The 14,955-nt window shown below is 36.8% G+C and overlaps 1 protein-coding gene across 1 annotated transcript in view; it reads left to right on the top strand.

Moving 5' to 3' along the window:
* Window positions 1-14,955, top strand: part of LOC144438049 (phospholipid-transporting ATPase ABCA3-like) — a 64,200-nt gene that overhangs the window by 17,280 nt on the left and 31,965 nt on the right. The window contains exons 16-36 of the mRNA XM_078127081.1: window positions 364-510; window positions 866-955; window positions 1,433-1,617; window positions 2,040-2,351; window positions 3,120-3,397; window positions 3,654-3,827; window positions 4,711-4,811; window positions 4,925-5,129; window positions 5,615-5,737; window positions 6,293-6,403; window positions 6,551-6,721; window positions 6,998-7,108; window positions 7,638-7,804; window positions 8,478-8,616; window positions 8,760-8,822; window positions 9,813-10,017; window positions 10,373-10,476; window positions 11,035-11,064; window positions 11,959-12,116; window positions 13,460-13,526; window positions 14,448-14,551. Of these exons, the coding sequence (XP_077983207.1) occupies window positions 364-510; window positions 866-955; window positions 1,433-1,617; window positions 2,040-2,351; window positions 3,120-3,397; window positions 3,654-3,827; window positions 4,711-4,811; window positions 4,925-5,129; window positions 5,615-5,737; window positions 6,293-6,403; window positions 6,551-6,721; window positions 6,998-7,108; window positions 7,638-7,804; window positions 8,478-8,616; window positions 8,760-8,822; window positions 9,813-10,017; window positions 10,373-10,476; window positions 11,035-11,064; window positions 11,959-12,116; window positions 13,460-13,526; window positions 14,448-14,551 (3,045 nt within the window). The remainder of the gene's footprint in view (window positions 1-363; window positions 511-865; window positions 956-1,432; window positions 1,618-2,039; window positions 2,352-3,119; window positions 3,398-3,653; window positions 3,828-4,710; window positions 4,812-4,924; window positions 5,130-5,614; window positions 5,738-6,292; window positions 6,404-6,550; window positions 6,722-6,997; window positions 7,109-7,637; window positions 7,805-8,477; window positions 8,617-8,759; window positions 8,823-9,812; window positions 10,018-10,372; window positions 10,477-11,034; window positions 11,065-11,958; window positions 12,117-13,459; window positions 13,527-14,447; window positions 14,552-14,955) is intronic.

The raw sequence follows: 14,955 nt of genomic DNA, 5'->3' as shown, positions 1-14,955 counted from the left end.
AAGTTGTCGTTTCCAGCCTTGCCGATATCATTTGATTCTGAATGGTTAAAAGTTGTTAGGCAAGATTTGAACACGACTGTTCTCGAGTCAACCCATGTATAAAAGAGCGTATGAATGCATACATAGTGGGGTCTTTATAGGCTAGACGTTGAGATGTGGCGGGTATAATCCAATGTGCTTGCAAAGGCTGTTGTGGACTGTATATTCCCCTCCTGGGAGTTGAAGAATTATAATGAACTGATATTATATACTGATATATGTCCGTGCCGGGGATAGTTGTATAAAGCGCTTTGAACAGCGTGGAAATGCGCTGTATATATAATTACATTAATTATGATGTCATCATCGGTCTATACATTTCAGTGTTGCCTTGGCGTTGATTGGACAGCCACATGTGGTGATGTTAGACGAGCCTACAACCGGCATGGATCCATGTGCAAGGAGATCGACGTGGGATTTACTATTGAAATACAAACCTGGTAAAACTATGGTATTAACTACACATTCTATGTAAGTATACAAACACGTGATCTATTCCTCTTGACCTGAGAGAACTGCAATCATTCATATTGAAATCTACTATCAACATTTCTTCTTTAAATTTCACCTAGAAAATATTATATGGATTTTTTTCTCCTGAGAATAACGAGAAAGAATGTGAGCGAGCGAGCGAGTTGGGAGGAAGGGAGGGCGTGTATGAGGAATTATGAAATGGACGATTCAATGACAGTTACTGTAGTGGAGTAGTGATTGAACATATAATTATTCAAATTCTACATTATTCATTTTCTCTCCTCCTCCCTCTCCCTCACCCCCTCTCCTCTCCCCTCTTCGCTCTTCCCTCCTCTCCCTTTCACCCTCTTAGGGATGAAGCCGATTTGTTAGGAGACCGAATAGCTATCATGGCTAACGGACACCTTTTATGCTGCGGGACGTCACAATTTTTGAAGAACAGGTAAATGATCAATTTATTTATGAATTGTCGTTTTGATTTGAATGTAATCTTTCTCAATTATGTTTTCCAATACGCCTCATGTACAACTTATATATTTTCAGATTGCAATTTCATACATTATGATAATATGCATAATATATATCCATCTATGAACTCTATCTCTCAGGACTAAGAAGCAGTGTACCCGTTGCAATCGGGTAGAAAGTGGTTATTGATGAGATTTTAAGTTGATGTCATCATTGAAACGATTGGTTGCGTAATTTCGCCTATAACGTTAACCCTCGGGATGTCAATATTTAGGATGACCTTTGACCTTGTATCTCATGTCCATATCTCTACCCCGCCTTGTTTAGAATCGATTCTCGCATTTGTGATTAAATCACAGACACTCTATTGATACGTGTACTTTCATGAAAGGATTAGTGACGTTGACCAAGTGATAATAATATACATATACTTACTTCTTCTTTTTTTCAGATTCGGTATTGGTTATCATCTAACCCTTGTAAAGCAACCTAAGTGTGATACAAATGAAATACGTAATAGGATTCACAGGCATGTACCTGAAGCCGTCTTAAGAAATGAATCTGGTGCAGAATTGTCGTTTATTCTGCCAAGGGAGAAGACTGTAGCCTTTAAAGAGATGTGCAAAGACTTGGAAGGTAAGCTTCGAATTCTATCGAATGATGTATTGTGTTTCAATAGTATGCTTGACACTGAAACACTAAATACGTTGTTTATGTGATGTTGTGTGTATGTCTGTCTGTCTGTCTGTCTGTCTGTCTGTCTGCCTGTCTTTCAGACATGGGATATGAATACATTGTTATTTCTTCAAAATTTATCATCGATTAGCATACGTCAGGCGTATAAATGTATGTGGTATCGATAGGTATACCATTTGTAGACACGAACCAGGTCACTGAAAAACATCGAAATGTCTCATATAACTGCTGTACAGACAGAAAATAGTTCTACCATCCCTGGAAAGAGTCGAGCGTGCACTTCTCCATGTACCCTTTCCCCAGTGGACAGGCGGACACCATAGCTAAACGCGGCTGAATTTGTTGTTTTTACGCTTTTATAGAAAATCGGCTCAACCTTGGCATCGATAGTTTTGGTATATCTGTCACTACCCTCGAAGACGTCTTTCTCAAAGTTGACGAAATAGCTGCACTTTCTAATAACTGCAATGAGGACCAAGATGGAAACTTCAGGATGGAATTATCACGTGATGAGCAACTTCAAGGGGACCAGAACGTCATCCACGACGACGTCAACAGTGTTACTTCTAGTAATAATGGAGATCTCCAGTATTTTGGCAGTAATAGCAACTATGGCAGTACAGAAAATATAGTACAAGTGGATATGGACATCCATGATGCTTACCAGGAGAAAGGTAAGTTAAAATATGTCAATAAAAAAATATCAACATTATAACAAACTGATAACCTTTACACATCCTTATACTTATAAAACAGATTCATGTTGCCATAACGTATATGTAAATATTGTCGTCAGATTTGCAAGTGAAGGCTGGGTTGCTTAAAAACTAAGGCAACGGGTGGAAAATAGTCGTGGTAACAGATTAAGGCAATTTAAATCTGACTTCAGAGTCTGCGCTGAACGCATAGGCCTTGAATTTAAATGCCCGAAATGTTCGACCAATAAATACCCTTGTTGGGAAAATTACCAGCTTGAAAGATCCAGTCCTTGTTTCCGCTTATGTAATAGCTTATGTAATAGCTCCCCGTTGGGTAATAAACAGACCAACAGTGACTAGAGAATGACGCGATCTCAATATTATCGCCAATAAAAGTAGCCGTCTCAGCGAAGCGATGACGAAGCTCTTCTCGGTATGAGAAAGTCTTATTAATTCAAACGTCATTCACGCGAGTATGTGGAAAGTTATGGTAGTAGTCTTGCTGCCATCAATCTATAGCCTAAAACTGTAAGGTGGTTTGGCTAAAAATATTTTAAAGCAAGCGTTAACATAATAACTTAACGTTATATGATTTTTATGGGACATACTAAAAGGATACTTCAAATACATTAGAGAAAAATAACAGACGAGACAAAAGTTATCTACAAAACTACAAACTGTTAGAAAGGAGCTTGGTACATCAATAATTTTGTTTTGAACAATTGTTAAAATTTACTTCCCCAGGTGATATTCAAGGATTTGAACTCAAATGGCAACAACTGAAAGCAATTTTCATCAAACGGCTCACCCATAGTAAGCGAGATGTGAAAGCTATTGTTACACAGTTGATTCTGCCTCTGGTCTTAGTTTTCTTTGGTTTGTTTTTGACTGTGACGTCACCAAGGTCATCTGACGATCAATCAAGAGCTCTGACGATGCATAACTTGAGTGCTGACAACCCGGAAGTTTCGACGTTCTTCGCAGATTTGAGGACAGGGGTTGACGACCGAGACATTCTAAAGGTTGGTTTATTAACATTTGCTTTTGATTATTTTGAGGATGTTTAGACTTACACGGTGTATTTAAAGTAACCATGGATGAGAATTTGGTATTTATTTTGGATTTATAATTCATAAAATAACAAACAGTACTACAAAAACGTAACGCAAAACCACCAAGTTCTTGTTTGTAACTCAATGAATTCTACTTTCAATGCAGACTAGTATTGGGATTATGTGTCCTCCAGAAAGACTTACTTCAATTTTATTTCCATTCCAGTATCTGCCAGACTTATTAGCTGGACAGAATATCCGTGCAATAAACGTGACAGGTGAAGTATTTCAGTTAAAACGTGACAACTCTGATACTCTTAAAGATGGTGCAAATATAACAGACGAGATGGACTGTTGCTTCTATAAGTATCTGATACTGAACGAACACTGTGCAGACGTTGTAAGTAATGACACTTATTATATTCGACAGACATTTTTTTCATTTTCTTTCTCGGAAAGCTTGCACAGTCCGACATTTCAAGGAAGCCATGCATTTAATGCTTACATGTTGAGTACAAATTAAGGAGCCTTGATAAGTTTCAGGTTTTTACTTATTTCAAGAAGATAACGCAAAACACGGAAAATGTATTTCTGACTGTTATTATATTTTTCCGGTGCGTCACTTCCTGTTCCTCTGCTATTCAATGTTATTTTACATCCGTTCTCGAACTCTCTCCTTTGCTTCAACCAACATCTGCCTTAATATATTTCTCAATGCAGTGACCCGTTCTCTATCTTTATATTATCGATATATATTTGTATATATGTATTCCACTTTTTGTATTGGCCTGTCTGTTTGTCAGTCTCTCATTCTGTCCGTTCCCTTCTCAATCTTTCCCCGCCTCTTTGTTTGCCTCTCTCTACATCTGTCTGTCTGTTGGTCCATTGGTGTGTGTTTGTAAATCTCTCATTCTGTCTGTCTGTCTGTCTGTCTGTCTGTCTGTCTCTCTCTCTCTCTCTCTCCCCCTCTCTCTATCTCTCTCTCTCTCTCTCTCTCTCTCTCTCTCTCTCTCTCTCTCTCTCTCTCTCTCTCTCTCTCTCTCTCTCTCTCTCTCTCTCTCTCTCTCTCTCTCTCTCTGTCAATCTCTCATTCTGTCCTGTTTCAGGCATTCCACCTCTCTGTCTGTCTGTCTCTCTGTTTGTCTGTCAATCTTTCATTCTGTCCGTGTCTCAATCTGTATCTTTGCGTATGGCTGTATGTATGTATGTATGTATGTATGTATGTATGTATGTATGTATGTCTCACATATCACATCAACTTTATATACACGTTGTTTCAAAAGGTTCGAGATTCGGCAGCCACCAGCCCTTATAACGAAAACATGTGCTCGGACATTGAAGATTTTGGCTACTATAACTGTCCCAAATGTCTTTTAAACCCAGGGTGAGTATTACACACGACAAAAAATGAAGTTGTCACATCTTTGGTTTTGTTCTCAAAAGTTGACGATTAGCTAAACACACTAACCATTCCATCATGTTCTAACTTTATCATAGGTACTACAATATGTACCGCAACAGTACTTGCCCTATCGGTAGTGACAAATTCATTCTGAATAACATGAAAACATTCTTCGAAGAATATGTACTGAGAGACAGTTCCGTTGGGAAGTACTTTGACGATCACGTGGCTGGTATTACCCTATCAACGGACAAGAAAGTTCAAGGTGCATCATTGGTTACTGTATGGTATAGCAACCAGGTAAAAAGTGAACACGTCATGTAAACAACCTTTCTCCTTGCAACATTATAACATTTAAATCCTCAAACCTGAAACAAAACGTTGCCTGGCTGGCTGGACAAAAATCTCACTAACATTGCTTCATTTTATCATCTGACTGGACAATATCTTACATTGCTCTTTTAAATATACGTCTGGTGCAACATACATGTACATCTTAATCAGCATAATCTTATAATTGCCAAGAGATCGTTTACATTAACAGTTTGCTTTATATCTTATCTTCTGGGAGATTGTCACACTAATTTATGCATTAACTAGTATATACGCGGTAACTGATCACCGCATATTATGAGATTTAGGGATGTTTTAATTTAGATATGAGAAGAATGGATAATATGTCTTTATTTAGTCAATAAAGAGAGAATTATATACAGCGAAGTCCAATTGACTTGTAAATTAGTCCGGCTTCTACTCTTCCCTTAAATATATTTTGACGTTTTTAGCCTTACCATGCAAGTGCCGAGACCTTAACCGTTGTGGATAACGCTCTCCTACACTTCCTGACGAACACTAGCTATGCAATCCTCGTTACCAACGACCCGTTACCGACATCGGCCTCTAGTCTGGTAAGTGAAATAGTTTTTGTTGGATTTTTATTTTGGTGTGCTTTGTTTTGTGTAGTTTGTTTTGCTTGTTATGACATGATGGATATTCATTGAGGTCAAAGGTCACTACTATGTTGACGCCATATCATAACCGCTGCTATGAAAAATTTGCATCAACATTTAGTTTCTAAGCTTGTCGTTATCAAAACTGTTATTTGAATCTCAAATGTCAAATGTCAATTTCGGTGAATAACTTTATTAGATTGGGATCACATACAGTGGTGCATGAACTAAGTTATCGTTCCACATTTACTACTTTGTGCTGACTTAAGCGAGATCGTAAAATAGTTTCTTGCGAAAAATTTCTCCTGTGAAAACGAAAGTCACCACAAGGTGGCTTTTAAGATGGAAAGCTTTGAAAGGCATAAATCCTGAACAAGTATACTATGAGTGACTTTAACATTTATTTCCGATGTTTTTTTTGTAAGTATTTGTAACACAATATTATGCTATCTGGTATATTTGTGATAGGAATGGGACATGTGTCTCACTGATTTTGTCTTTGTTCATTCCTAGGTGTCCAGTACAAATGAACAATCTCTTTTGCTCGCAATCTGTGTTGCATTTGGTCTTGGTTTCCTCGCTGCAAGTTTTGCGCCTTTCCTTATATCAGAGAAGGCGTCAAAGGTATGTACATATATATTACATACTTGATCGAAGATGCCTGATTGGACCATCACCAGAAACAATATATATCGTCTGCCTGGACAAACCTACAACTAAACATCTGAAACATCCACTTTCCTTGATGACTAATTACGACTTTTTTTGTAGGCAAAACTTCTTCAATTTCTGAGTGGATTGGACCCCCTAAGTTACTGGTTTGGAACATTACTTTGGGACGTCATTAATTACGGTGTTGTTCTAGTCCTTCTGGTTGTACTGTTTGCCGTCATTCCAACATCATACGCCCCGCCAAACCTAGGTGAAACAACTTTATTACTGGTGAGTACATCTACGTCACCACGAAATCCAAAGTTTAAAGTAAATAATTATAACGAATGAACAGCAAGTGTTTGTTACATGCAAAAGTAAAACTACAACACTAAGTTCATAGATCAAGATCAATGTCGGATTAAAAATACAACAAATTCTTTTAGTTAGACCTCATTCATGCATTCATTCGTTCATTCATTCATTGTTGATAGGTTGGACAATCATGAATGTTCGAAAAAGTAAGTTTCAATTGATTTACCATGATCCCTTCCTCTTGCAATGCAGCTTCTTTTTGGTTGGTCAGCTATTCCAATGACGTATGTGTTGTCGACTTCATTTACGTCATCACTTGTTGGGTATGGCCTCATTACAGTACTGTACACTCTGGGTGCTATGGTAAGTGACGTGAATATTCTGTGAAGTTCGTCACATTTTTCAAACTCGGTTAAGCTGTTAGTATCGCTGTATGCATTCTATGACATTGCAATCATGATGTTGCGTAGTTAGTACAGTTGATAGCATAGGAGCGGTTCCCTCGACATTTGGGGTACGTATACTAAATGACGTCATTGATATTTCAATACTAGGTTTAGTTTTACCAATGCAACGCAATCGAACGGTCATGCGTGTGTAACGTAGATTGTTGAAGCGCCACCAACGACTGTAGGTTAATAATATGGGACTGATTTTCACTAAAATAACTTATAGATAGAATATATGGATTTGACAGATGACACTCCTTTATACATAAAATCAATCGTGGTGCAGGAGAATGAAATTAACGTATCATTTTTCAAAGATTTACGAAACAAAGTTTAACCTTATCTTGTTGCATCCTGGTTTTTGCGACAAATGCAGTAATCTAGCGCCCTCAATTTTAATCAGGGATATTTCAATAATTATTTGAAATTCTCTTTTCTTTAAGGCGACACTGATAACTGTCTTTATCCTGGAGTTACTGAACGATATGCAAGACCAAGCTGAAATATGTGATTACATATTCATGTTATTGCCAACCCATTGTATTGGTAGAGCTATTATTTACTTCGCAGAGAACATTGTTGCCACGGAGAGGTGCACATCCTCAGAATTGTACGTTATATTTCGTTTTCGAATTTCTGGGAGAATAATATTTCGAACACACACTAATTGGATATCACAAACCAATTGATGTTACTACTCGGTACAATTAATACATATTGTTCAGGAAGTCGTTTTTTTTTTCTTTGACGCAGCCAATAATATCTGTACATTATTATGTTGGTTCGATTTCCTGACACATAGTTCAACTGGATCACAACAATATATTCATTCTGATAAATTCTCTCAAGTGTCTATGTGCTTCGAAGAAATGTGTAGCTAAAAAGGCGCGTACTTATTTACTGCATGTTGCGTTCTAAACTCTTTAATATTCTGCTTCCCCTCCCATATCCTCTCAATATAGCCTCTTCCCTCATCTCTTCTCCTTTCCTCTCCGAGTCCACTCCTCTATCTCCTCCCCCCTCTCCTCTCCTCCTGCCTTGCTCTCTCTCTTCTCATCTCCTCTCCCCTGTCTTGCCCTCCTCTTCCCTTCCCCCTTCTCCCCTCAACCTCTCCTACCCTCAACTCTCCTTTCCTCTCCTCTCCACTCCTTTCCGGCCTTTCCTCTCCTCTGCTCTCTTCACTTTTCGACAGCCATCATTGTCACATATATCCACATTCTGACCTGTCCTCACGTTTCTACTGTGCGTTTCTATTGTCCTGTTTCCTCTACTACTCTATTCAGAGACCGTCAACTTTGTGAATTTTCTGGAACCGAATACGAGGACAACATACTGGCTTGGAATAAACCTGGTGTAGGTCAACATTGTCTGTACTTGTTCCTCGAAGGTCTCGTCTGGATGACAATGGTTCTTCTTATAGAGGTAAGCACACTTTTGGCAGGGAAAACATGAGACTTTATGGAGTGTTGCCTTATTGATGTACCGAAGGTGTCACTTCAATTGATAATTTGTCGCCACTACTCAAATTGGGTTGTTTCCTCATTTCTGCTCCTGTCTCGTTTTAGGTACATTTCTTCGTTCCTGAGAGATCACAACAATCCTTAGTTCTGTCAGAAAGCGGGGAAGAGGTATGGTGTTATTACTCAATTTCCATATACACGGTGATATCACAGGATTCACTTTACCGCAAAATGTAACATTTACATTATCAGATTGAGTGTTCAGTGTCATTATAAATATATATATATTAAACACCACTAAGACCTGCACGAAGTACTTTGTACTTTGATGACAGAGTTGTGTCTAATACTAGTATTTTGAATGGATGGATGGATGTGCGTGCGTACGTGTTTATGTATGTATGTATGTATGTATGTATGTATGTATGTATGTATGTATGTATGTATGTATGTATGTATGTATGTATGCGTGTATGTATGTATGTATGTATGTATGTATGTATGTATGTATGTATGTATGTATGGGTGTGTGTTTATATATATATATATATATATATATATATATATATATATATATATATATATATATATATATATATATATATATATATATATATATATATATATATATATATATATATATATATGGTGTAACTCGGTGAGTATCAATCTGCTAAGACAGTGCTCTATGCCGCAGTGGCAGAGCGTAATAGTTTTGGTAGTACTGGAACTCTTTCTTGGTTGTAACTCGGAGTATCACGCATTGTGCGATCATCAGACAACTCGTTGAGAGTTGTCTGATGATCGCACAATGCGTGAAACTCCGAGTTACAACCAAGAAAGAGTTCCAGTACTACCAAAACTATATATATATATAATATATATATATATATAGTAAATAGTATCAAACTCGTAGAATAGAGTGCTCGATGCTTGGGTAAGCAGGGCGGGAATAATCAATTTGATTATATATATATATATATATATATATATATATATATATATATATATATATATATATATATATATATATATATATATATATATATATACAATATATATATATATATATATATATATATACATATGAAGAATATTTTGTTTGTTTGTTTATTTGTTTGTTTGTTTGTTTGTTTGTTTGTTTGTTTGACATCCTAGGACGAAGATGTGAAGCATGAGAGGGAGATAGTTAAAACACTGACAAATCCTGCAGAGAGTGGGCACGCCGTTGTACTCACCAACCTGACAAAACTGTACAGAGGTACATTTGATAATCTCCGAGGGAAAGTGAGAGCGCCCTCTGTTGACCACGTATGTTTGACCATACCAAAGGGAGAATGTTTTGGTTTGCTGGGAGTCAATGGTAATTTTTTTCTCTTATTTAGTTTTGTTGTTTCATATTTTTAAACGTTGTCCTTTGATAAGTTTATGAGGTCATTAACGTGTCCAATATTAACAATGAACCCCAAAAATATTGCGAGAAATTTAAATGGTTGTCAACAGTAAATAAACTGTTGAAGTTTATTTTTTTCAAATAGATACTACTGTATGTTATAATTAAACTGCACCCCCCCCCCCACCCATTTATAGGACGTATATTTTAGTTATGTGTATATACGTAACCTATGTATGTGTAGTACGTAACAAACAAGTGTGCAATACGCTTGTTTGTTGGGTATTGTATAGTAGAGTTCATGTGTATTTTTTTTCATCACAAGGGGCTGGCAAAACATCAACTTTTCGGATGATGACTGGAGATCTAAGTTTGTCTGCAGGAACAGCTCACATCAATGGTTATAATATTCAAACAGAACGGAGAGAGGTATCAAATTTATATTCTTCATTACATTTATGATGTGAAATGACATACATATAAGCTAACAAAGTTGGAAATGAAGTGAAATTCGCATTTTCAGTTGTTCTACAGCAGTGTGTAAGTTTATACAGTAAACAAAGCTTTACCTAGTAATCGTATTTAAAGCCTAACCTTGCAAAGCACTTTTATTTAATACATGGCATACTAGTCTAGTGGCTATACGTGGGTGCTCATTTTCTTCTTCTTCTTCCACTCCCTCTTTTCCCCCCCTCTCTCTCTCTCTCTCTCTCTCTCTCTCTCTCTCTCTCTCTCTCTCTCTCTCTCTCTCTCTCTCTCTCTCTCTCTCTCTCTCTCTCTCTCTCTCTCTCTCCCCCCCCCGCCGTATAGTCAAATGCCTTTCTCTAGAACATTATTCCGAGAGAGAGAAAGAAAGACAGACAGATCATAGAAAATCAAATGCAACGTATAGCAGCTACACTAATGACATACAAGCAATCCTCAGAATATAGCTTTTCAAGTTTGATGACAAAAAAAGGATATTTAACTTTTGCCTTTCTGTCACAGGTTCAACGACAAATCGGATACTGTCCCCAGGTAAGAACGGACGCAAACGTAAATGCAGTATATGTTCTCATAAGTCTGTTTGAATGTATTGTTCTCAAGCTCCGAGTTCTCCCAGTCAAAATAACGGAAATTACAAATGTACTGTAAACTATGCATTACAAAAATCCATATACATGTAAAGGCTGATGTTAAAATCTAGTTTTTAAACAAGGTTGCAATAATAATTGGGATACAACAACGTTAACTGTGCGTTGTTTCCATAGCGATAGGTTGATGTGACAATGCTAATCATACTATCACAACAGCAATGTTCATATGTTTGCTAAATTTCTTAAGAAATATTTCTTATGAACAAGTACCTATCCAAATATGCTGTTGACTTCACACCATTTCCAAAATATTACTTATAGATATTGTCGTAAAATTGCATGGCCCTTTTGCGGCAACCGCAATTTTAGACTATTACCCACTTTTTTTCGAGAGCGTATGGAAATATTTGCTTTATGACTTTTCGTTGACTTCTCACTACAGCCATAAGGACATGGATTGACACAATTTTAATCTAATTTGTTTTGGGGATCAGCTAATAGGCTCTTAGCCTTACCCAGCTGTTATTATGATATGATATGATATGATATGATATGATATGATATGATATGATATGATATGATATGATATGATATGATATGATATGATATGATATGGTATGGTATGGTATGGTATGGTATGGTATGATATGATATGATATGATATGATATGATATGGTATGGTATGGTATGATATGATATGATATGATATGATATGATATGATATGTTTAATTAAGAAGGAAAGAGTAGCAGTAATTAATATTGGAAAATATATTTAATTGTATATAATATTGAGGATTTATTTTACTCTTATAAAACGTATATTTCGTTATTTAGTTCGACGCCTTGGTTGAGAAACTAACAGGTCGTGAAGTTCTACGAATGTACGCCCGTCTACGTGGTATCCAGCCTAACAAAATAAACAAAGTTGTTGAGTCGTGTATTCGTCGTTTAAATTTAGTCAACTGTGCTGACAAACTTTGTGGTAAATACAGGTATGTTGTAGAGTTTATGCCAAAAAAAGTGTAATCTTATATTGCTATGGCAACCATAATTTGACAATCTACTTCTGTGACAAGTGTAAAGCTCTAGTAGTGATTAGCTTGAGTTGGGTTGTCTTTCTATCACTAGTTATTATTAATGGCATTGTGCATGGCTTAAAGGGGACTCCACTCGAGAAAACAGACATTTCCATAAACTATGGGTTCTGAATATTCACGAGTCCCGAGTGCTTATACCCTTCAATGTAAACCATCTCTCATGAATATTCAATGTGCATCATAATACTGCTGGCTACCATGATGTCCCACAGCAAAGATACCCCATAAAGGATCTAGATCAACACTGGTAATCGTAGGTGGTGTAAAATCATGAAATGACTCTCCAGAGCAGATGGTTTATGAAAATGACGTCATTTCCTGGAGTTATGTACCCCTTTAATGCACGTACTACATATGTATCAATCAATCAATCAATCAGTTTATTTCAGAACAATAAGGCCACAGGCCCAAAGAGCAAACAATAATACAAACGCTTCAGTTCATAGAGGGAAATTCCTCTCTATTTTTCATGGCAAAATAAATAAATGAAGCTAAATTATTTAGATAAAATACATTATCTAAATTCAAAAGTGAAATGAACTTATCATAGGAAGGGTTTAAACAAAACCACCTTGGTAACATTTCTTTCCGAAGGTCCTTGTAGAACGGACAAATTGCTAAGAAATGATACTCGTCCTTGATACAGTACAAATCATGTGTAATACAGTATTTGCAAAATCTTTGGTCAGCATTGTAAACAATTATGAAATAGGTACAGACCAGTTACTTATCTGTCCACACATTTTAATTCAGAGTATACTATTTGGTCATCAGTAGGCGAAATATAGCAAACTTCTGCAACATAAATAAGTTGAAATATGACAATAAGTTGAAATCCTTGGCGACTGTTTTTTATTGGTATTGTAATTGTGTAACAATGCAAGCGAGCGGTCGGTCGGTCGACAATAGTCTAATGGAAGGTCCTCAGGATAGCAATGTCCATACGTCATTTCCGCTCAAGTTTTGATCAATGCCAAGTCCGTACTGATAAGTGAAAGCGAATTACACGAACGCATTTTACCTCGTTTAACATCCAACATTTCATTTGTAAAGTTCATGATTCTGTCCACGGCCTATAACCGATTTTCCTGGTCTCCTCTCTACAATCCACTGCGCACAGAAGGTGATCCACATTGGTTCAAGTTGGTGGTTTGTGGTGATATTATATATTTGTTCACATCTTATGTTTTTGAATATAGTACATTTATTATTCATTTTGCTGTTTTATTCATACTTAGTGGAGGAAACAAAAGGAAGTTGAGCACGGCAACAGCCATAGTTGGAAACCCACCAATCATCTTTTTAGTAAGTACGGTCACGTGAGTGTCACACAACCTAAACCACAATACATTTTAGATTGATAGTGTGGCGTTGGTCGTGTAATCAAATGTTGTTGTTGTTGTTGTTGTTGTTGTTGTTGTTGTTGTTGTTGTTGAAACATTACGTCCTAATGTATGAGTATGAATTTTGAAAAGCTGACCACTGAGTCTCAGTTACCAAGTCTCTCTGTAAGTTGTACATTCTCAATCACCACAGTTAATTAGAGGTTGGCCTTATCCATATATTAAGTAGTATAGCAAGTCGTTTGACGACGTCTTGATCGCGTTGGGGGCGCTGATTTTAGGTGCGGACCCAAAAATCAGTTTGGTTGGATTAGATTTATTGTACCATGCTTTGTGTAAAGCTACATAAATATGTTTAGGCCAAAAGATATTGTTTGGTTCCGTAACCCGACCCAACCTAGTTTCTTACTGCCGCCCTAATTTTTTTAGGTAATTCGAAAAAATTATCGAAAAATATAATCGAAAAAGTGTGCAAAGTCGCGCGAGAAATAGTGAGATTTAAAGACGTCATTGCCTCGTGTTATCAAAAGAACATGGTGGAATATACAGCGTACCACACGATGTCTTCTGCGTATACGTATTTAGTACAGAAAGTGTGATTACATTGACGAGAAGTCTCTGTTGACTCCTGTAAATACAAAGAGAACGCTGAACAGATATTCGAAGATAACAAAATAATGAAAAACTTAATTAAAAAATCCTACCTATCCACCTTATTTTGAAATTGGGCGTTATCGAAACTAAAAAAAAGACTGGCCTTACCCACAGTAAGTTATTATATCTGAGTCAGTATATATGGGTAAATTATTATATCTGAGTTTTAATTTAGAAAGAACATTCCAGCCTCAGTTATAGACCGTGTCGCTTTAATGGTTACTTACAGGATGAGCCTACAGCTGGTATAGATCCCAAGTCACGAAGATTTCTTTGGGACACAATCACCCAATTAAAAGAGAACGATAGATGCATCGTGCTAACGTCTCACAGGTAAGGTAAAACTAATTTTAGTGACACGGAATTTTCTAAATTCGTGTATAACATAGAAACGTTATTCTCCATCTTCAGATTGTTAAAGATATGTGGTTGACCAGTGCGCATGTCCGGAAGAAGTGTTTTTTTGTTTGTTGATAAACGTATATACACCATGACGCCAGAGCTCACTTTGGGAAGACATGTTTTTGTAAATCATCTACATTTCTGTTCAGAATCAAAGTTTTGTTTGAGTGTAGTACGTATTCATATAGTGTGAGACCCCATTGCGTGTGTTGTAATCACACGACGCTGCTTTGAATATGGCGGGAAATAGTCCAGACCAGGGTAACAGAAAGATAGGAAACTAAAATCATGACCTGATTTAGAAACCTCCTCCCCACCTTACAGTGGACTAGTCT

Source organism: Glandiceps talaboti, chromosome 7 (assembly GCF_964340395.1).
Source record: "Glandiceps talaboti chromosome 7, keGlaTala1.1, whole genome shotgun sequence".
Taxonomy (NCBI): domain Eukaryota; kingdom Metazoa; phylum Hemichordata; class Enteropneusta; family Spengelidae; genus Glandiceps; species Glandiceps talaboti.
This window is presented reverse-complemented; position numbering and strand designations above follow the sequence as displayed.